Consider the following 17,267-nt stretch of genomic DNA (forward strand, 5'->3'; position numbering starts at 1 on the left):
AGTGTGTCAGTGCGGTGTGAATATCAGTGAGTGTGTCAGTGCAGTGAGAATATCAGTGAGTGTGTCAGTGCGGTGAGAATATCAGTGAGTGTGTCAGTGCGGTGAGTGAGAATATCAGTGAGTGTGTCAGTGCGGTGTGAATATCAGCGGGAGTGTCAGTGCGGTGTGAATATCAGCGAGTGTGTCAGAGCGTTGAGAATATCAGCGAGTGTGTCAGTGCGGTGAGAATATCAGCGAGTGTGTCAGTGCGGTGAGAATATCAGCGAGTGCGTCAGTGCGGTGAGAATATCAGTGAGTGTGTCAGTGCGGTGTGAATATCAGTGAGTGTGTCAGTGCGGTTAGTGAGAATATCAGTGAGTGTGTCAGTGCGGTGTGAATATCAGTGAGTGTGTCAGTGCAGTGAGAATATCAGTGAGTGTGTCAGTGCGGTGAGAATATAAGCGAGTGTGTCATTGCGGTGTGAATATCAGTGAGTGTGTCAGTGCGGTGAGAATATCAGTGAGTGTGTCAGTGCGGTGAGAATATCAGCGAGTGTGTCAGTGCGGTGTGAATATCAGCGAGTGTGTCTGTGCGGTGTGAATATCAGCGAGTGTGTCAGTGCGGTGAGCATATCAGCGGGTGTGTTAGTGCGGTGTGAATATCAGCGAGTGTGTCAGTGCAGTGAGAATATCAGCGAGTGCGTCAGTGCGGTGTGAATATCAGTGAGTGTGTCAGTGCGGTTAGTGAGAATATCAGTGAGTGTGTCAGTGCGGTGTGAATATCAGTGAGTGTGTCAGTGCGGTTAGTGAGAATATCAGTGAGTGTGTCAGTGCGGTGTGAATATCAGTGAGTGTGTCAGTGCGGTTAGTGAGAATATCAGTGAGTGTGTCAGTGCGGTTAGTGAGAATATCAGTGAGTGCGTAAGTGCGGTGTGAATATCAGTGAGTGTGTCAGTGCGGTTAGTGAGAATATCAGTGAGTGTGTCAGTGCGGTGTGAATATCAGTGAGTGTGTCAGTGCGGTTAGTGAGAATATCAGTGAGTGTGTCAGTGCAGTGAGAATATCAGCGAGTGCGTAAGTGCGGTGTGAATATCAGCGAGTGTGTCAGTGCAGTGAGAATATCAGCGAGTGCGTCAGTGCGGTGAGAATATCAGTGAGTGTGTCAGTGCGGTGTGAATATCAGCGAGTGTGTCAGTGCGGCGAGAACATCAGTGAGTGTGTCAGTGCGGTGTGAATATCAGCGACTGTGTCAGTGCGGTGTGAATATCAGTGAGTGTGTCAGTGCGGTGTGAATATCAGTGAGTGTGTCAGTGCAGTGAGAATATCAGCGAGTGCGTCAGTGCGGTGAGAATATCAGCGAGTGTGTCAGTGCGGTGTGAATATCAGCGGGTGTGTCAGTGCGGTGTGAATATCAGTGAGTGTGTCAGTGCGGTTAGTGAGAATATCAGTGAGTGTGTCAGTGCGGTGTGAATATCAGTGAGTGTGTCAGTGCGGTGTGAATATCAGTGAGTGTGTCAGTGCGGTGTGAATATCAGCGAGTGTGTCAGTGCGGTGAGAATATCAGTGAGTGTGTCAGTGCGGTGTGAATGTCAGTGAGTGTGTCAGTGCGGTTAGTGAGAATATCAGTGAGTGTGTCAGTGCGGTGTGAATATCAGTGAGTGTGTCAGTGCGGTTAGTGAGAATATCAGCGAGTGTGTCAGTGCGGTGAGAATATCAGCGAGTGTGTCAGTGCGGTGAGAATATCAGCGAGTGTGTCAGTGCGGTGAGAATATCAGCGAGTGTGTCAGTGCGGTGTGAATATCAGCGAGTGTGTCAGTGTGGTGAGAATATCAGCGAGTGTGTCAGTGCGGTGAGAATATCAGCGAGTGTGTCAGTGCGGTGTGAATATCAGCGGGTGTGTCAGTGCGGTGTGAATATCAGTGAGTGTGTCAGTGCGGTTAGTGAGAATATCAGTGAGTGTGTCAGTGCGGTGTGAATATCAGTGAGTGTGTCAGTGCGGTGTGAATATCAGTGAGTGTGTCAGTGCGGTGTGAATATCAGCGAGTGTGTCAGTGCGGTGAGAATATCAGTGAGTGTGTCAGTGCGGTGTGAATGTCAGTGAGTGTGTCAGTGCGGTTAGTGAGAATATCAGTGAGTGTGTCAGTGCGGTGTGAATATCAGTGAGTGTGTCAGTGCGGTTAGTGAGAATATCAGTGAGTGTGTCAGTGCGGTGTGAATATCAGTGAGTGTGTCAGTGCGGTGTGAATATCAGCGAGTGTGTCAGTGCGGTGAGAATATCAGCGAGTGTGTCAGTGCGGTGAGAATATCAGCGAGTGTGTCAGTGCGGTGAGAATATCAGCGAGTGTGTCAGTGCGGTGAGAATATCAGCGAGTGTGTCAGTGCGGTGAGAATATCAGCGAGTGTGTCAGTGCGGTGAGAATATCAGCGAGTGTGTCAGTGCGGTGAGAATATCAGCGAGTGTGTCAGTGCGGTGAGAATATCAGCGAGTGTGTCAGTGCGGTCAGTGAGAATATCAGCGAGTGTGTCAGTGCGGTGAGAATATCAGCGAGTGTGTCAGTGCGGTGTGAATATCAGTGAGTGTGTCAGTGCAGTGAGAATATCAGTGAGTGTGTCAGTGCGGTTAGTGAGAATATCAGCGAGTGTGTCAGTGCGGTGTGAATATCAGCGAGTGTGTCAGTGCGGTCAGTGAGAATATCAGCGAGTGTGTCAGTGCGGTGAGAATATCAGCGAGTGTGTCAGTGCGGTGAGAATATCAGTGAGTGTGTCAGTGCGGTGTGAATATCAGCGAGTGTGTCAGTGCGGTGTGAATATCAGTGAGTGTGTCAGTGCGGTGTGAATATCAGTGAGTGTGTCAGTGCGGTGTGAATATCAGCGAGTGTGTCAGTGCGGTGAGAATATCAGTGAGTTTGTCAGTGCGGTGTGAATGTCAGTGAGTGTGTCAGTGCGGTTAGTGAGAATATCAGTGAGTGTGTCAGTGCGGTGTGAATATCAGTGAGTGTGTCAGTGCGGTTAGTGAGAATATCAGCGAGTGTGTCAGTGCGGTGTGAATATCAGCGAGTGTGTCAGTGCGGTCAGTGAGAATATCAGCGAGTGTGTCAGTGCGGTGAGAATATCAGCGAGTGTGTCAGTGCGGTGAGAATATCAGTGAGTGTGTCAGTGCGGTGTGAATATCAGCGAGTGTGTCAGTGCGGTCAGTGAGAATATCAGCGAGTGTGTCAGTGCGGTGAGAATATCAGTGAGTGTGTCAGTGCGGTTAGTGAGAATATCAGCGAGTGTGTCAGTGCGGTGTGAATATCAGCGAGTGTGTCAGTGCGGTCAGTGAGAATATCAGCGAGTGTGTCAGTGCGGTGAGAATATCAGCGAGTGTGTCAGTGCGGTGTGAATATCAGTGAGTGTGTCAGTGCAGTGAGAATATCAGTGAGTGTGTCAGTGCGGTTAGTGAGAATATCAGCGAGTGTGTCAGTGCGGTGTGAATATCAGCGAGTGTGTCAGTGCGGTCAGTGAGAATATCAGCGAGTGTGTCAGTGCGGTGAGAATATCAGCGAGTGTGTCAGTGCGGTGTGAATATCAGCGAGTGTGTCAGTGCGGTCAGTGAGAATATCAGCGAGTGTGTCAGTGCGGTGAGAATATCAGCGAGTGTGTCAGTGCGGTGTGAATATCAGTGAGTGTGTCAGTGCGGTTAGTGAGAATATGAGCTAGTGTGTCAGTGCGGTGTGAATATCAGCGAGTGTGTCAGTGCGGTGAGAATATCAGCGTGTGTGTCAGTGCGGTGTGAATATCAGCGAGTGTGTCAGTGCGGTGTGAATATCAGTGAGTGTGTCAGTGCGGTGTGAATATCAGTGAGTGTGTCAGTGCGGTGAGAATATCAGCGAGTGTGTCAGTGCGGTGTGAATATCAGCGAGTGTGTCAGTGCGGTGAGAATATCAGTGAGTGTGTCAGTGCGGTGAGAATATCAGTGAATGTGTCAGTGCGGTTAGTGAGAATATCAGCGAGTGTGTCAGTGCGGTGTGAATATCAGCGAGTGTGTCAGTGCGGTGTGAATATCAGTGAGTGTGTCAGTGCAGTGAGAATATCAGTGAGTGTGTCAGTGCGGTGAGAATATCAGTGAGTGTGTCAGTGCGGTGAGTGAGAATATCAGTGAGTGTGTCAGTGCGGTGTGAATATCAGCGGGAGTGTCAGTGCGGTGTGAATATCAGCGAGTGTGTCAGAGCGTTGAGAATATCAGCGAGTGTGTCAGTGCGGTGAGAATATCAGCGAGTGTGTCAGTGCGGTGTGAATATCAGTGAGTGTGTCAGTGCGGTGTGAATATCAGTGAGTGTGTCAGTGCGGTGTGAATATCAGCGAGTGTGTCAGTGCGGTGAGAATATCAGTGAGTTTGTCAGTGCGGTGTGAATGTCAGTGAGTGTGTCAGTGCGGTTAGTGAGAATATCAGTGAGTGTGTCAGTGCGGTGTGAATATCAGTGAGTGTGTCAGTGCGGTTAGTGAGAATATCAGCGAGTGTGTCAGTGCGGTGTGAATATCAGCGAGTGTGTCAGTGCGGTCAGTGAGAATATCAGCGAGTGTGTCAGTGCGGTGAGAATATCAGCGAGTGTGTCAGTGCGGTGAGAATATCAGTGAGTGTGTCAGTGCGGTGTGAATATCAGCGAGTGTGTCAGTGCGGTCAGTGAGAATATCAGCGAGTGTGTCAGTGCGGTGAGAATATCAGTGAGTGTGTCAGTGCGGTTAGTGAGAATATCAGCGAGTGTGTCAGTGCGGTGTGAATATCAGCGAGTGTGTCAGTGCGGTCAGTGAGAATATCAGCGAGTGTGTCAGTGCGGTGAGAATATCAGCGAGTGTGTCAGTGCGGTGTGAATATCAGTGAGTGTGTCAGTGCAGTGAGAATATCAGTGAGTGTGTCAGTGCGGTTAGTGAGAATATCAGCGAGTGTGTCAGTGCGGTGTGAATATCAGCGAGTGTGTCAGTGCGGTCAGTGAGAATATCAGCGAGTGTGTCAGTGCGGTGAGAATATCAGCGAGTGTGTCAGTGCGGTGTGAATATCAGCGAGTGTGTCAGTGCGGTCAGTGAGAATATCAGCGAGTGTGTCAGTGCGGTGAGAATATCAGCGAGTGTGTCAGTGCGGTGTGAATATCAGTGAGTGTGTCAGTGCGGTTAGTGAGAATATGAGCTAGTGTGTCAGTGCGGTGTGAATATCAGCGAGTGTGTCAGTGCGGTGAGAATATCAGCGTGTGTGTCAGTGCGGTGTGAATATCAGCGAGTGTGTCAGTGCGGTGTGAATATCAGTGAGTGTGTCAGTGCGGTGTGAATATCAGTGAGTGTGTCAGTGCGGTGAGAATATCAGCGAGTGTGTCAGTGCGGTGTGAATATCAGCGAGTGTGTCAGTGCGGTGAGAATATCAGTGAGTGTGTCAGTGCGGTGAGAATATCAGTGAATGTGTCAGTGCGGTTAGTGAGAATATCAGCGAGTGTGTCAGTGCGGTGTGAATATCAGCGAGTGTGTCAGTGCGGTGTGAATATCAGTGAGTGTGTCAGTGCAGTGAGAATATCAGTGAGTGTGTCAGTGCGGTGAGAATATCAGTGAGTGTGTCAGTGCGGTGAGTGAGAATATCAGTGAGTGTGTCAGTGCGGTGTGAATATCAGCGGGAGTGTCAGTGCGGTGTGAATATCAGCGAGTGTGTCAGAGCGTTGAGAATATCAGCGAGTGTGTCAGTGCGGTGAGAATATCAGCGAGTGTGTCAGTGCGGTGAGAATATCAGCGAGTGTGTCAGTGCGGTGAGAATATCAGTGAGTGTGTCAGTGCGGTGTGAATATCAGTGAGTGTGTCAGTGCGGTTAGTGAGAATATCAGTGAGTGTGTCAGTGCGGTGTGAATATCAGTGAGTGTGTCAGTGCAGTGAGAATATCAGTGAGTGTGTCAGTGCGGTGAGAATATAAGCGAGTGTGTCATTGCGGTGTGAATATCAGTGAGTGTGTCAGTGCGGTGAGAATATCAGTGAGTGTGTCAGTGCGGTGAGAATATCAGCGAGTGTGTCAGTGCGGTGTGAATATCAGCGAGTGTGTCTGTGCGGTGTGAATATCAGCGAGTGTGTCAGTGCGGTGAGCATATCAGCGGGTGTGTTAGTGCGGTGTGAATATCAGCGAGTGTGTCAGTGCAGTGAGAATATCAGCGAGTGCGTCAGTGCGGTGTGAATATCAGTGAGTGTGTCAGTGCGGTTAGTGAGAATATCAGTGAGTGTGTCAGTGCGGTGTGAATATCAGTGAGTGTGTCAGTGCGGTTAGTGAGAATATCAGTGAGTGCGTAAGTGCGGTGTGAATATCAGTGAGTGTGTCAGTGCGGTTAGTGAGAATATCAGTGAGTGTGTCAGTGCGGTGTGAATATCAGTGAGTGTGTCAGTGCGGTTAGTGAGAATATCAGTGAGTGCGTAAGTGCGGTGTGAATATCAGCGAGTGTGTCAGTGCAGTGAGAATATCAGCGAGTGCGTCAGTGCGGTGAGAATATCAGCGAGTGTGTCAGTGCGGTGTGAATATCAGCGAGTGTGTCAGTGCGGCGAGAATATCAGTGAGTGTGTCAGTGCGGTGTGAATATCAGCGACTGTGTCAGTGCGGTGTGAATATCAGTGAGTGTGTCAGTGCGGTGTGAATATCAGTGAGTGTGTCAGTGCAGTGAGAATATCAGCGAGTGCGTCAGTGCGGTGAGAATATCAGCGAGTGTGTCAGTGCGGTGTGAATATCAGCGGGTGTGTCAGTGCGGTGTGAATATCAGTGAGTGTGTCAGTGCGGTTAGTGAGAATATCAGTGAGTGTGTCAGTGCGGTGTGAATATCAGTGAGTGTGTCAGTGCGGTGTGAATATCAGTGAGTGTGTCAGTGCGGTGTGAATATCAGCGAGTGTGTCAGTGCGGTGAGAATATCAGTGAGTGTGTCAGTGCGGTGTGAATGTCAGTGAGTGTGTCAGTGCGGTTAGTGAGAATATCAGTGAGTGTGTCAGTGCGGTGTGAATATCAGTGTGTGTCAGTGCGGTTAGTGAGAATATCAGCGAGTGTGTCAGTGCGGTGAGAATATCAGCGAGTGTGTCAGTGCGGTGAGAATATCAGCGAGTGTGTCAGTGCGGTGAGAATATCAGCGAGTGTGTCAGTGCGGTGTGAATATCAGCGAGTGTGTCAGTGCGGTGAGAATATCAGCGAGTGTGTCAGTGCGGTGTGAATATCAGCGAGTGTGTCAGTGCGGTGAGAATATCAGCGAGTGTGTCAATGCGGTCAGTGAGAATATCAGTGAGTGTGTCAGTGCGGTGAGAATATCAGCGAGTGTGTCAGTGCGGTGTGAATATCAGCGAGTGTGTCAGTGCGGTGAGAATATCAGCGAGTGTGTCAGTGCGGTGAGAATATCAGCGAGTGTGTCAGTGCGGTGTGAATATCAGCGAGTGTGTCAGTGCGGTGAGAATATCAGCGAGTGTGTCAATGCGGTTAGTGAGAATATCAGTGAGTGCGTCAGTGCGGTGAGAATATCAGCGAGTGTGTCAGTGCGGTGTGAATATCAGCGAGTGTGTCAGTGCGGTGAGAATATCAGCGAGTGCGTCAGTGCGGTGAGAATATCAGTGAGTGCGTCAGTGCGGTGTGAATATCAGGGAGTGTGTCAGTGCGGTGAGAATATCAGCGAGTGTGTCAGTGCGCTGAGAATATCAGCGAGTGTGTCAGTGCGGTGTGAATATCAGCGAGTGTGTCAGTGCGGTTAGTGAGAATATCAGCGAGTGCGTCAGTGCGGTGTGAATATCAGCGAGTGCGTCAGTGCGGTGAGAATATCAGCGAGTGTGTCAGTGCGGTGAGAATATCAGCGAGTGTGTCAGTGCGGTGAGAATATCAGCGAGTGTGTCAGTGCGGTGAGAATATCAGCGAGTGTGTCAGTGCGGTGAGAATATCAGCGAGTGTGTCAGTGCGGTGAGAATCTCAGTGAGTGTGTCAGTGCGGTGAGAATATCAGCGAGTGTGTCAGTGCGGTGTGAATATCAGCGAGTGTGTCAGTGCGGTGAGAATATCAGCGAGTGTGTCAGTGCGGTGAGAATATCAGCGAGTGTGTCAGTGCGGTGTGAATATCAGCGAGTGTGTCAGTGCGGTGTGAATATCAGCGAGTGTGTCAGTGCGGTGTGAATATCAGCGAGTGTGTCAGTGCGGTGTGAATATCAGCGAGTGTGTCAGTGCGGTTAGTGAGAATATAATGAGTGTCATTCGTGACATGAGTGACTGCTGCATTGCAATATAGAGAGAGTGAGTCCAAGTACATTGCTGCTATGATGAGAATCTCAGTATTGCTGCAGCCTGTCTGAAGCTGCTTCATTTTCCAATGAAATAAAGGTGTCTAATTGCAAACAGTGTATTTTTCTTACCAGTGAAATGCCCAGGCTCCAGACATCTGCTCTGATATCGTAATCAGGTTTGGTGGGGTCGGGGGGATCTATCCGTTCAGGCTGTAAATGAAGAAGGAATAAACATCTCAATACACGGAGGGAGAGACCTGCTGACGACTCCCAGATCTTTGCCATGAGCCCGTACAGTCTATCAGTCTGTGCAACAAGCCACCTGTCTCTCTGACACTGCTTAGACACTGTGCCAGTGTACCCTTGTCCCCCAGCAAAACATTGGAACTCTGCAGGCTATGTTTGTAACTGTGAGCAATGAGCAGTAATTATTCAGTGTCCTCCTACCCTCTGCACTGTCGCATAAACAGAAATTCAGATATCCCCCTCTCTCCGCACTTGAAAAATCATAGCATTTCATTGAATCCATACAGTGCGGAAGGAGGCCATTCGGCCCATCGAGTCTGCACCGACTACAATCCCAGCCAGGCCCTATCCCTATAACCCCAGATATTTACCCTGCTAATCCCCCTGGCATTAGGCACGGCTAATCAACCCAACACGCACATCTTTGAACTGTGGGAGGAAACCGGAGCACCCGAAGGAAACCCACGCAGACACGGGGAGAATGTGCAAACTCCACACAGACAGTGACCCAAGCTGGGAATCGAACCCAGATCCCTGGCGCCGTGAGGCAGCAGTGCTCACCACTGTGTCACCGTGCCGCCCCAGCCCCATAGTTACAGTACAGCAGGTGGTTCGCATACTCGAGTCCCACTCTTTTATACTCCTTCAGATGTTCATCCAAATCCCTTTTACTAGACTCAGTTCAGTCTGTTTCCAGTCCACACTGAGGCAGTGTGCTCCGAATCCTAACCTCTCGCTTTATAAAATGATTTTCTCACATCGCTACTGGTTATTTTGCCATGTACTTAAAATCAGTGTTAAATCTGCTTCTCCACTCCTCCGCAAAGGGAACTGCTTCTCTCTAACTCCAGATTTTGTACATCTTTATCAAATTTCTTCTAAACCTTCACTTCCATCAGGAGTGTAGTCTTTGTTTCTGTAACCCATCCACGTAACACAAGTCCCTCATTCCTGGAACTATTCACGATGGCACAGTGGTTAGCACTGCTGCCTCACAGCGCCAGAGACCCGGGTTCGATTCCCGGCTTGGGTCACTGTCTGTGCGGAGTCTGTACGTTCTCCCCGTGTCTGCGTGGGTTTCCTCTGGGTGCTCCGGGTTTCCTCCCACAGTCCGAAAGACGTGCTGGTTAGGGTGCATTGGCCGTGCTAAATTCTCCCTCAGTGTACCCGGACAGGTGCTGGAGTGTGGCGCCTTGGGGATTTTCATAGTATCTTCATTGCAGAATGAACATCAGCCTACTTGTGACTAGTAAATAAACTTTAACTTTATTCTTGTAAAATGTTTCTGAATCTCCTCTCAGCTGGCAAAAGTTGGCAAATTATATTCCAGTTATATAAAGTGTTGGTTCGGTTGCATTTGGAATACTGTGTCCAATTCTGGTCACCACACTGCCAGAAGGACGTGGAAGCATTGGAGGGAGTACAGAAAAGGTTTAACAGGACACACGAGCAGAGATTGAATAAACTGGGATTGTTCTCCCTGGAAAGACGGAGGCTGAGGGGCGACCTGATGGAAGTTTATAAAATTATGAGGGGCACGGATAAGGGGAAGAGTTGGAAGTTTTTCTCAGGGCAGAAATGACAATTACAAAGGGGGCACAGATTCAAGGTAAGGGGGAAGGTTCAGTAGAAATGTGTGGAGGAAGTTTTTTTTTTTACAGATGGTGGTGGGGGCCTGGAATTCACTGCCAAGTGAGGTGGTTGAGGCAGTTTTGTTTGCGACATTTAAGTCTGAAATATGGGATAGACACATGAACAGATGGGGAATAGAGGGATACAGGTGGTTGGTGTCGATAGGACAACATGGTCGGCACAGGCTTGGTGGGCCGAAGGGCCTTGTTGAGCACGTACTTCATTTATGCAAAGACCTCATTTTAAGATATTTCTACCTATGCAATTACATTTCAATGTTAAGCTTAAAAAACTTAACTTGACCACACTTTAAAACTCAGAAGGCATGCTGGGTTAGTTAAAACGACAGTGCAGCTTTTCATGGCCACAGCTTGGGAGGATTGTCTTGGTAGACAGAGACAACATAGAACATAGAACATAGAAAGCCACAGCACAAACAGGCCCTTCGGCCCACAAGTTGCGCCGATCACATCCCCACCTCTAGGCCTATCTATAGCCCTCAATCCCATTAAATCCCATGTACTCATCCAGAAGTCTCTTAACATGTGCCAAACAATTTCAATAACACAAACAGCTAATCACATATATTATAGTTTCAGCTACATGTTTTCAGTTCGGGTCAGGTCTATTTTGAGTTCTGCTTTGATCGGTACAGGACTGGCAGAAAGAGCCAGAGTCTGAGATCACGTACCAAGCGACGCAAGAACGGCTTCTTCCCTGCTGCTGTCAGACTTTTTGAATGGACCTACCTCACACTAAGCTGATCTTTCTCTACGCCCTAGCTATGACTGTAACACTACATTCTGCACTCTTGTTTCGAATGTTTACCATTTACATAGATGATTTGGAGTTGTTACCAAGTGTAGTGTGTCAAAATTCGCAGATGACACTAAGATGAGTGGCAGAGCAAAGTGTGCAGAGGACGCTGAAAGTCTGCAAACGGATATAGATAGTCTAAGTGAGTGGGCGAGGGTCTGGCAGATGGAGTACAATGTTGGTAAATGTGGGATCATCCATTTTGGTAGGAGTAACAGCAAAAATGGACTATTATTTAAATGGTAAAAGATTGCAGCATGCTGCTGTGCAGAGGGACCTGGGTGTCCTTGTGCAGGAATCTCAAGGAGTTGGTTTGCAGGTGCAGCAGGTAATTAAGAAGGCAAATGGAATTTGTCCTTCATTACTAGAGGGATGGAGTTTAAAAACAGCGAGGTTATGTTGCAGCTGTGTAAGGTGCTGGTGAGGCCACACCTGGAGTACTGTGTACAGTTTTGGTCTCCTTACTTGAGAAAGGATATACTGGCACTGGAGGGGATGCAGAGGAGATTCACTAGGTTGATTCCGGAGTTGAGAGGGTTGGCTTATGAGGAGAAACTGAGTAGACTGGAGCTATACTCATTGGAATTCAGAAGAATGAGGGGAGATCTTATAGAAACATATAAAATTATGGAGGGAATAGATACGATAGAAGCAGGGAAGTTGTTTCCACTGGCGGGTGAAACTAGAACTAGGGGGCATGGCCTCAAAATAAGAGGAAGCAGATTTAGGACTGAGTTGAGGAGGAACTTCTTCACACAAAGGGTTGTGAATCTGTGGAATTCCCTGCCCAGTGAAGCAGTTGAGGCTACCTCATTGAATGTTTTTAAGGCAAGAATAGATAGATTTTTGAACAGTAAAGGAATTAAGGGTTATGGTGAGTGGGCGGGTAAGTGGAGCTGAGTCCACGAAAAGATCAACCATGATCTTATTGAATGGTGGAGCAGACTCGAGGGGCCAGATGGCCTACTCCTGCTCCTAGTTCTTATGTTCCTTCTCTATGAATGGTATGCTTTGTCTGTATAGTGCGCAAGAAACAATACTTTTCACTGTAAACTAATACATGTGACAATAATAAATCAAATCAGTTTCTCTCTCTCTCTCTCTCTTCAGTTTCCCGCTTTCTGTAATGATTTAATTTTAAGTTCTGTTCAATAAAATAAATTCACTGCATTAGTGCCGTCTCCGTCTATTCAAAGGAATGACTGGACCCTACAGGCCTGTTTCTGTGCTGCACTGTTCTTTTTGTTCTGAACTGCCCCAATGTGGACACAATACTCCAGGTGAGACTGAATTAATCTTTTAGAAATGTTCCCCATCATCTTTATGGTTTTTGACTTGGTGCCTCTATGCTGGGTACGACTCAAGCCTTGTGTGGAGTTTGCACCTTCTCCCCGTGTCTGCGTGGGTTTCCTCCGGGTGCTCTGATTTTCTCCCACTCTCCAAAGATGTGCAGGTTAGGTGGATTGGCCGTGGTAAATGCGTGGGGTTGGGCCTGAGCAAGATGCTCTGTCGGAGAGTTGATGCAGACTCGTTGGGCCAAATGACCTCCTTCTGCACTGCAGGGATTCTATGATGAGTGTAAAGTTCAGGATCCCACTTGCACACAGCTCCCTTGGTTCTGGTACTCCTTTTAGGATTAAAACCATTTCTCTCTGTCACATTCCACCTGTTCTGTGTGTGCCCATTCCACTAGCCTGTCCACATCCTCTGGAACATATGAATAAGAGGAGCAGATCATTTGGACCTTGGATTGCATAGCCTGCAGCAACCGTTTCTCTCCATTGAAACGGCTGGGTAAGTATTTTTACTCTGGATTAATTCCTCTTTTCCACAGCTAACCTATACCATATCATTCTCTGATCACCATTCCCCAAATTCTCCCGCTGACACTTGATCCAACTCATTCCCCGGAATCAGATCTGGCAAAGCCCCCTTCCATTTTGTCGGAAATACTGATGCGGGAAATTCTCTCCAATACATTTCAGTAACTCTTTCCCCTCTCTGCCCTTTGTACCATTCTATCCCAGTCAAATGAGAGTCATTAAAGTCCCCTATTATAACTGCTCAATTATACTTATTCTCCTCAATTTGCTCCTTTATGTCTTTTGCACCAGTTGCTGATCTGGAGAATACCCAGTGCAATGGCATCCTCATTCTTTCTTAACTCCAACCAAACACAAAATATCCCCTCCAGAACATCCACTCTCTGCATCACTGTGATATTTACCTTAATCAATACTGTCAATGTTCCACTGTGATATACATCGATATCCCCCCTCCACACTGTGATGTGCACTGATATCCGCACCCCACACTGTGATATATACCAATATCCTCCGTCCACACTGTGATATGCACTGATATCCGCACCTGACACTGTGATATACACCAGTATCCCCTCTCCACACTGCGATATGCACTGATATCCCCTCTCCACACTGTGATATGCACTGATATCCGCACCCCACTGTGATATGCACTGATATCCCCTCTCCACAGTGATATGCACTGATATCTACTCTCCACTGTGATATACACCAATATCCCCTTCTTCACATTGTGATATGCACCCATATCCTCCCTCCACACTGTGACATACACTGATATCCCCCTTCACACTGTGATATACACCAATATCCCCTCTCCGCACTGTGATATACACCGATATCTCCCTCTCCGCACTGTGATATACACCAATGTCCCCTCTCCGCACTGTGATATACACCGATATCCCCCTCTCCATGCTGTGATATACATCGGTATTTCCCTTTGTGCACTGTGTATTACACTGATATCCTGCCTCTCTGTAACATGCCCAAATATTTCCGTCTCTACACTCACCGCCATATACGCCGCACATCCAGCACTCCTCGTCTTTGCCTTCGAGTCCACGAGCCTCCCACTGATCCCAAAATCACAGAGTTTGATTTGACCCCGTTCGTCCAGTAGAATATTCGACGGTTTGACATCTCTGTGAATGACACCGTGTTTTTCCTTCAGGTAGAAGAGAGCTTTGACAATCTGTTTAAACAAAGTAAGGAGCATATCATTGAAAGGGGGTCACCCAACTTTACATCAGCTATGCATCAAGCCACTCAGCATCACTGCCGGTGTTTTACATCAGGGACATAAGATATAGGATGAGTAGACCTTTCGGCTCCTCGAGGCTGCTTTGCTGGTCAATACGATCATTCCTGATTTTCCACTTCATTACCTACTCCCCATCTCCTTTTCATTCCCTGAGAAACCAAGAATCTGTCAATCTCAGCTTTAAACACACTCAACGATGGAGTATCCACGGTGCTCTGGATAAAGAATTATAAAATTCACAGCCATCAGAGTGAAGAACTCTCGTCTCAGTCCAGAGGCTGCATTCTATCAAGTCGATTCCTGCTCCCTAGCTGAAACCCGAGCTCGCAAACGGAGCACTCGGTCTGCTGTGTGGAGATGGCCTGCTCCTTAGTATCGAACGGAAATCGGATCTGAACTCGCACTGCTGAGCGGTGTGACCGCAATCCCACACGGACCCGGAGTCTGTGACCTGACACAATCCTGCTAAAGGTGCTGGGGGCAAACTCGACATTTCTCCCACAGCAAATAAGGGATCTGAACATTCCTAAAATGAATGATGGAATGTTACCCAGCCACACAGCTGACAATAGAAATATAGACAATAGGAGCAGGAGGAGGCCATTCGGCCCTTCGAGCCTGCTCCGCCATTCATCACAATCATGGCTGATCATCCAACTCAATAGCCTAATCCTGCTTTCTCCCCATAACCTTTGATCCCATTCGCCCCAAGTGCTATATCCAGCCGCCTCTTGAATACATTCAATGTTTTGGCATCAACTACTTCCTGTGGTAATGAACTCCACAGGCTCACCACTCTCTGGGTGAAGAAATGTCTCCTCACCTCCGTCCTAAATGGTCGACCCCGAATCCTCAGACTGTGACCCCTGGTTCTGGACTCCCCCACCATCGGGAACATCCTCCCTGCATCTACCCTGTCTAGTCCTGTTAGAGTTTTATAAGTCTCTATCAGCCTGGTAAACCTTCGCTGCACTCCCTCGAGAGCAAGAACATAGCGTTGTAATATAAACAGAAAAGAATAATAAAACACAGCAACATTGTTACAGTCCCATATCTGGCAGGAATATCAACTGGATGGTTTTAGTCCTCTATAGCAGCACGAATGGCTAACTCAAGGAGTGATTCTTCCTGTGCCACTGATGTCAGAACAATTCTAGTTAGAATTCCTGACAAGTCTACAAGCCAGTTCATCCCTCCCCCACAATTCGAGAGCCAACAGGCTCTAACAGAGAGAAGTCTGGGGTTCCAGACTGGTTGTTTTTCCTTCTGTCCCAGTTGCGTTGGGTTATTTCCCCGGACATAATCAACAGACATTTCTTCAGTGCGTCTCAACTCAACTGCCCGCTTGGCGCTCTCGCCTTAATGGGTGGCAGCTGCCACTTAAACGTACACCCAGAATCCAGAGTGTCGCCTGTAAAAATCAAGCTGAAGACTTGACCCCCAGGCCCTGTCTGCCCTACCAGATGGTAAGAAGTTTAACAACACCAGGTTAAAGTCCAACAGGTTTATTTGGTAGCAAAAGCCACACAAGCTTTCGGAGCTGCAAGCCCCTTCTTCAGGTGAGTGGGAATTCTGTTCACAAACAAAACATATAAAGACACAAACTCAATTTACATGAATAATGGTTGGAATGCGAATACTTACAACTAATCAAGTCTTTAAGAAACAAAACAACATGAGTGGAGAGAGCATCAAGACAGGCTAAAAAGATGTGTATTGTCTCCAGACAAGACAGCCAGTGAAACTCTGTGGGGGTTACAAATAGTGTGCCATGAACCCAATATCCCGGTTGAGGCCGTCCTCGTGTGTGCGGAACTTGGCTATCAGTTTCTGCTCAGCGACTCTGCGCCGTCGTGTGTCGCGAAGGCCGCCTTGGAGAACGCTTACCCGAATATCAGAGGCCGAATGCCCGTGACCGCTGAAGTGCTCCCCAACAGGAAGAGAACAGTCTTGCCTGGTGATTGTCGAGCGGTGTTCATTCATCCATTGTCGCAGCGTCTGCATAGTTTCCCCAATGTACCATGCCTCGGGACATCCGGGCATGGTACATTGGGGAAACTATGCAGACGCTGCGACAACGGATGAATGAACACCGCTCGACAATCACCAGGCAAGACTGTTCTCTTCCTGTTGGGGAGCACTTCAGCGGTCACGGGCATACGGCCTCTGATATTCGGGTAAGCGTTCTCCAAGGCGGCCTTCGCGACACACGACGGCGCAGAGTCGCTGAGCAGAAACTGATAGCCAAGTTCCGCACACACGAGGACGGCCTCAACCGGGATATTGGGTTCATGGCACACTATTTGTAACCCCCACAGAGTTTCACTGGTTGTCTTGTCTGGAGACAATACACATCTTTTTAGCCTGTCTTGATGCTCTCTCCACTCCCATTGTTTTGTTTCTTAAAGACTTGATTAGTTGTAAGTATTCGCATTCCAACCATTATTCATGTAAATTGAGTTTGTGTCTTTATATGCTCTGTTTGTGAACAGAATTCCCACTCACATGAAGAAGGGGCTTGCAGCTCTGAAAGCTTGTGTGGCTTTTGCTACCAAATAAACCTGTTGGACTTTAACCTGGTGTTGTTAAACTTCTTACTGTGTTTACCCCAGTCCAACGCCGGCATCTCCACATCATGACTACCAGATGGTCACAGAGAGATCACGAGGCACTAGCTAGAGTGGGAGGTCTCCCAGTGGCCTGGTAAATGGTCCTTCTTCAAACACCACCACTCTGTCATTGTGTTGGATATGTACAAATTGACCACCCAATTTACCCCCATGGGATGAAGCAGAGACTGCATTTCCAAACATTAGAATGTTCCATTAACTTTCTGTGAGACGCTGGAACGTGACATGACACAAGGGTAGTGCAGGAAAATGGTGCAGATCAGCCATGATTTGATGGAATGGCGGAGGGGGCTCAAAGGGCTGAATGGCCTACTCCTGTTCCTATTTCTTATACGGCCAACAATTACCCTTCTCAAATCTCACTCACCGCGACAGTCATTTTGCCAAGAATCCTCTCCGGAATAGGCCCCTGAATCCGTTTCTTCAGCTTCTCCGCACAGGTGCCCATCAGTTCCATGGCAATGAACACGTCTGTCTGTGAGGATAGACACAATATCTCAATACTCTCGCACAGTTCGGTTTTAGCTCAAGTCAAAGTGTTATTTTTGAATACGTGCAGTGGCATTTCTGCTGGGGTTGTTTTTGGGGAGGGGGCTAGTTTGGACAACAGCAGATATGGTAGACCTCCTCAT

The 17,267-nt window shown here is 48.1% G+C and overlaps 1 protein-coding gene across 1 annotated transcript in view; it reads right to left on the reverse strand.

Annotated features, from left to right (window-relative positions):
- The window catches only part of map2k7 (mitogen-activated protein kinase kinase 7), an 81,788-nt gene that overhangs the window by 48,139 nt on the left and 16,382 nt on the right, over nucleotides 1–17,267 (reverse strand). Inside the window, exons 5-7 of the mRNA XM_078234819.1 lie at nucleotides 17,003–17,110; nucleotides 13,757–13,936; nucleotides 8,351–8,431 (exon numbers count right to left, since the gene is read on the reverse strand). Coding sequence (XP_078090945.1) covers nucleotides 8,351–8,431; nucleotides 13,757–13,936; nucleotides 17,003–17,110 — 369 coding nt within the window. The remainder of the gene's footprint in view (nucleotides 1–8,350; nucleotides 8,432–13,756; nucleotides 13,937–17,002; nucleotides 17,111–17,267) is intronic.

The sequence above is a fragment of the Mustelus asterias genome, chromosome 19, assembly GCF_964213995.1.
Source record: "Mustelus asterias chromosome 19, sMusAst1.hap1.1, whole genome shotgun sequence".
NCBI classification, from domain to species: Eukaryota; Metazoa; Chordata; class Chondrichthyes; order Carcharhiniformes; family Triakidae; genus Mustelus; species Mustelus asterias.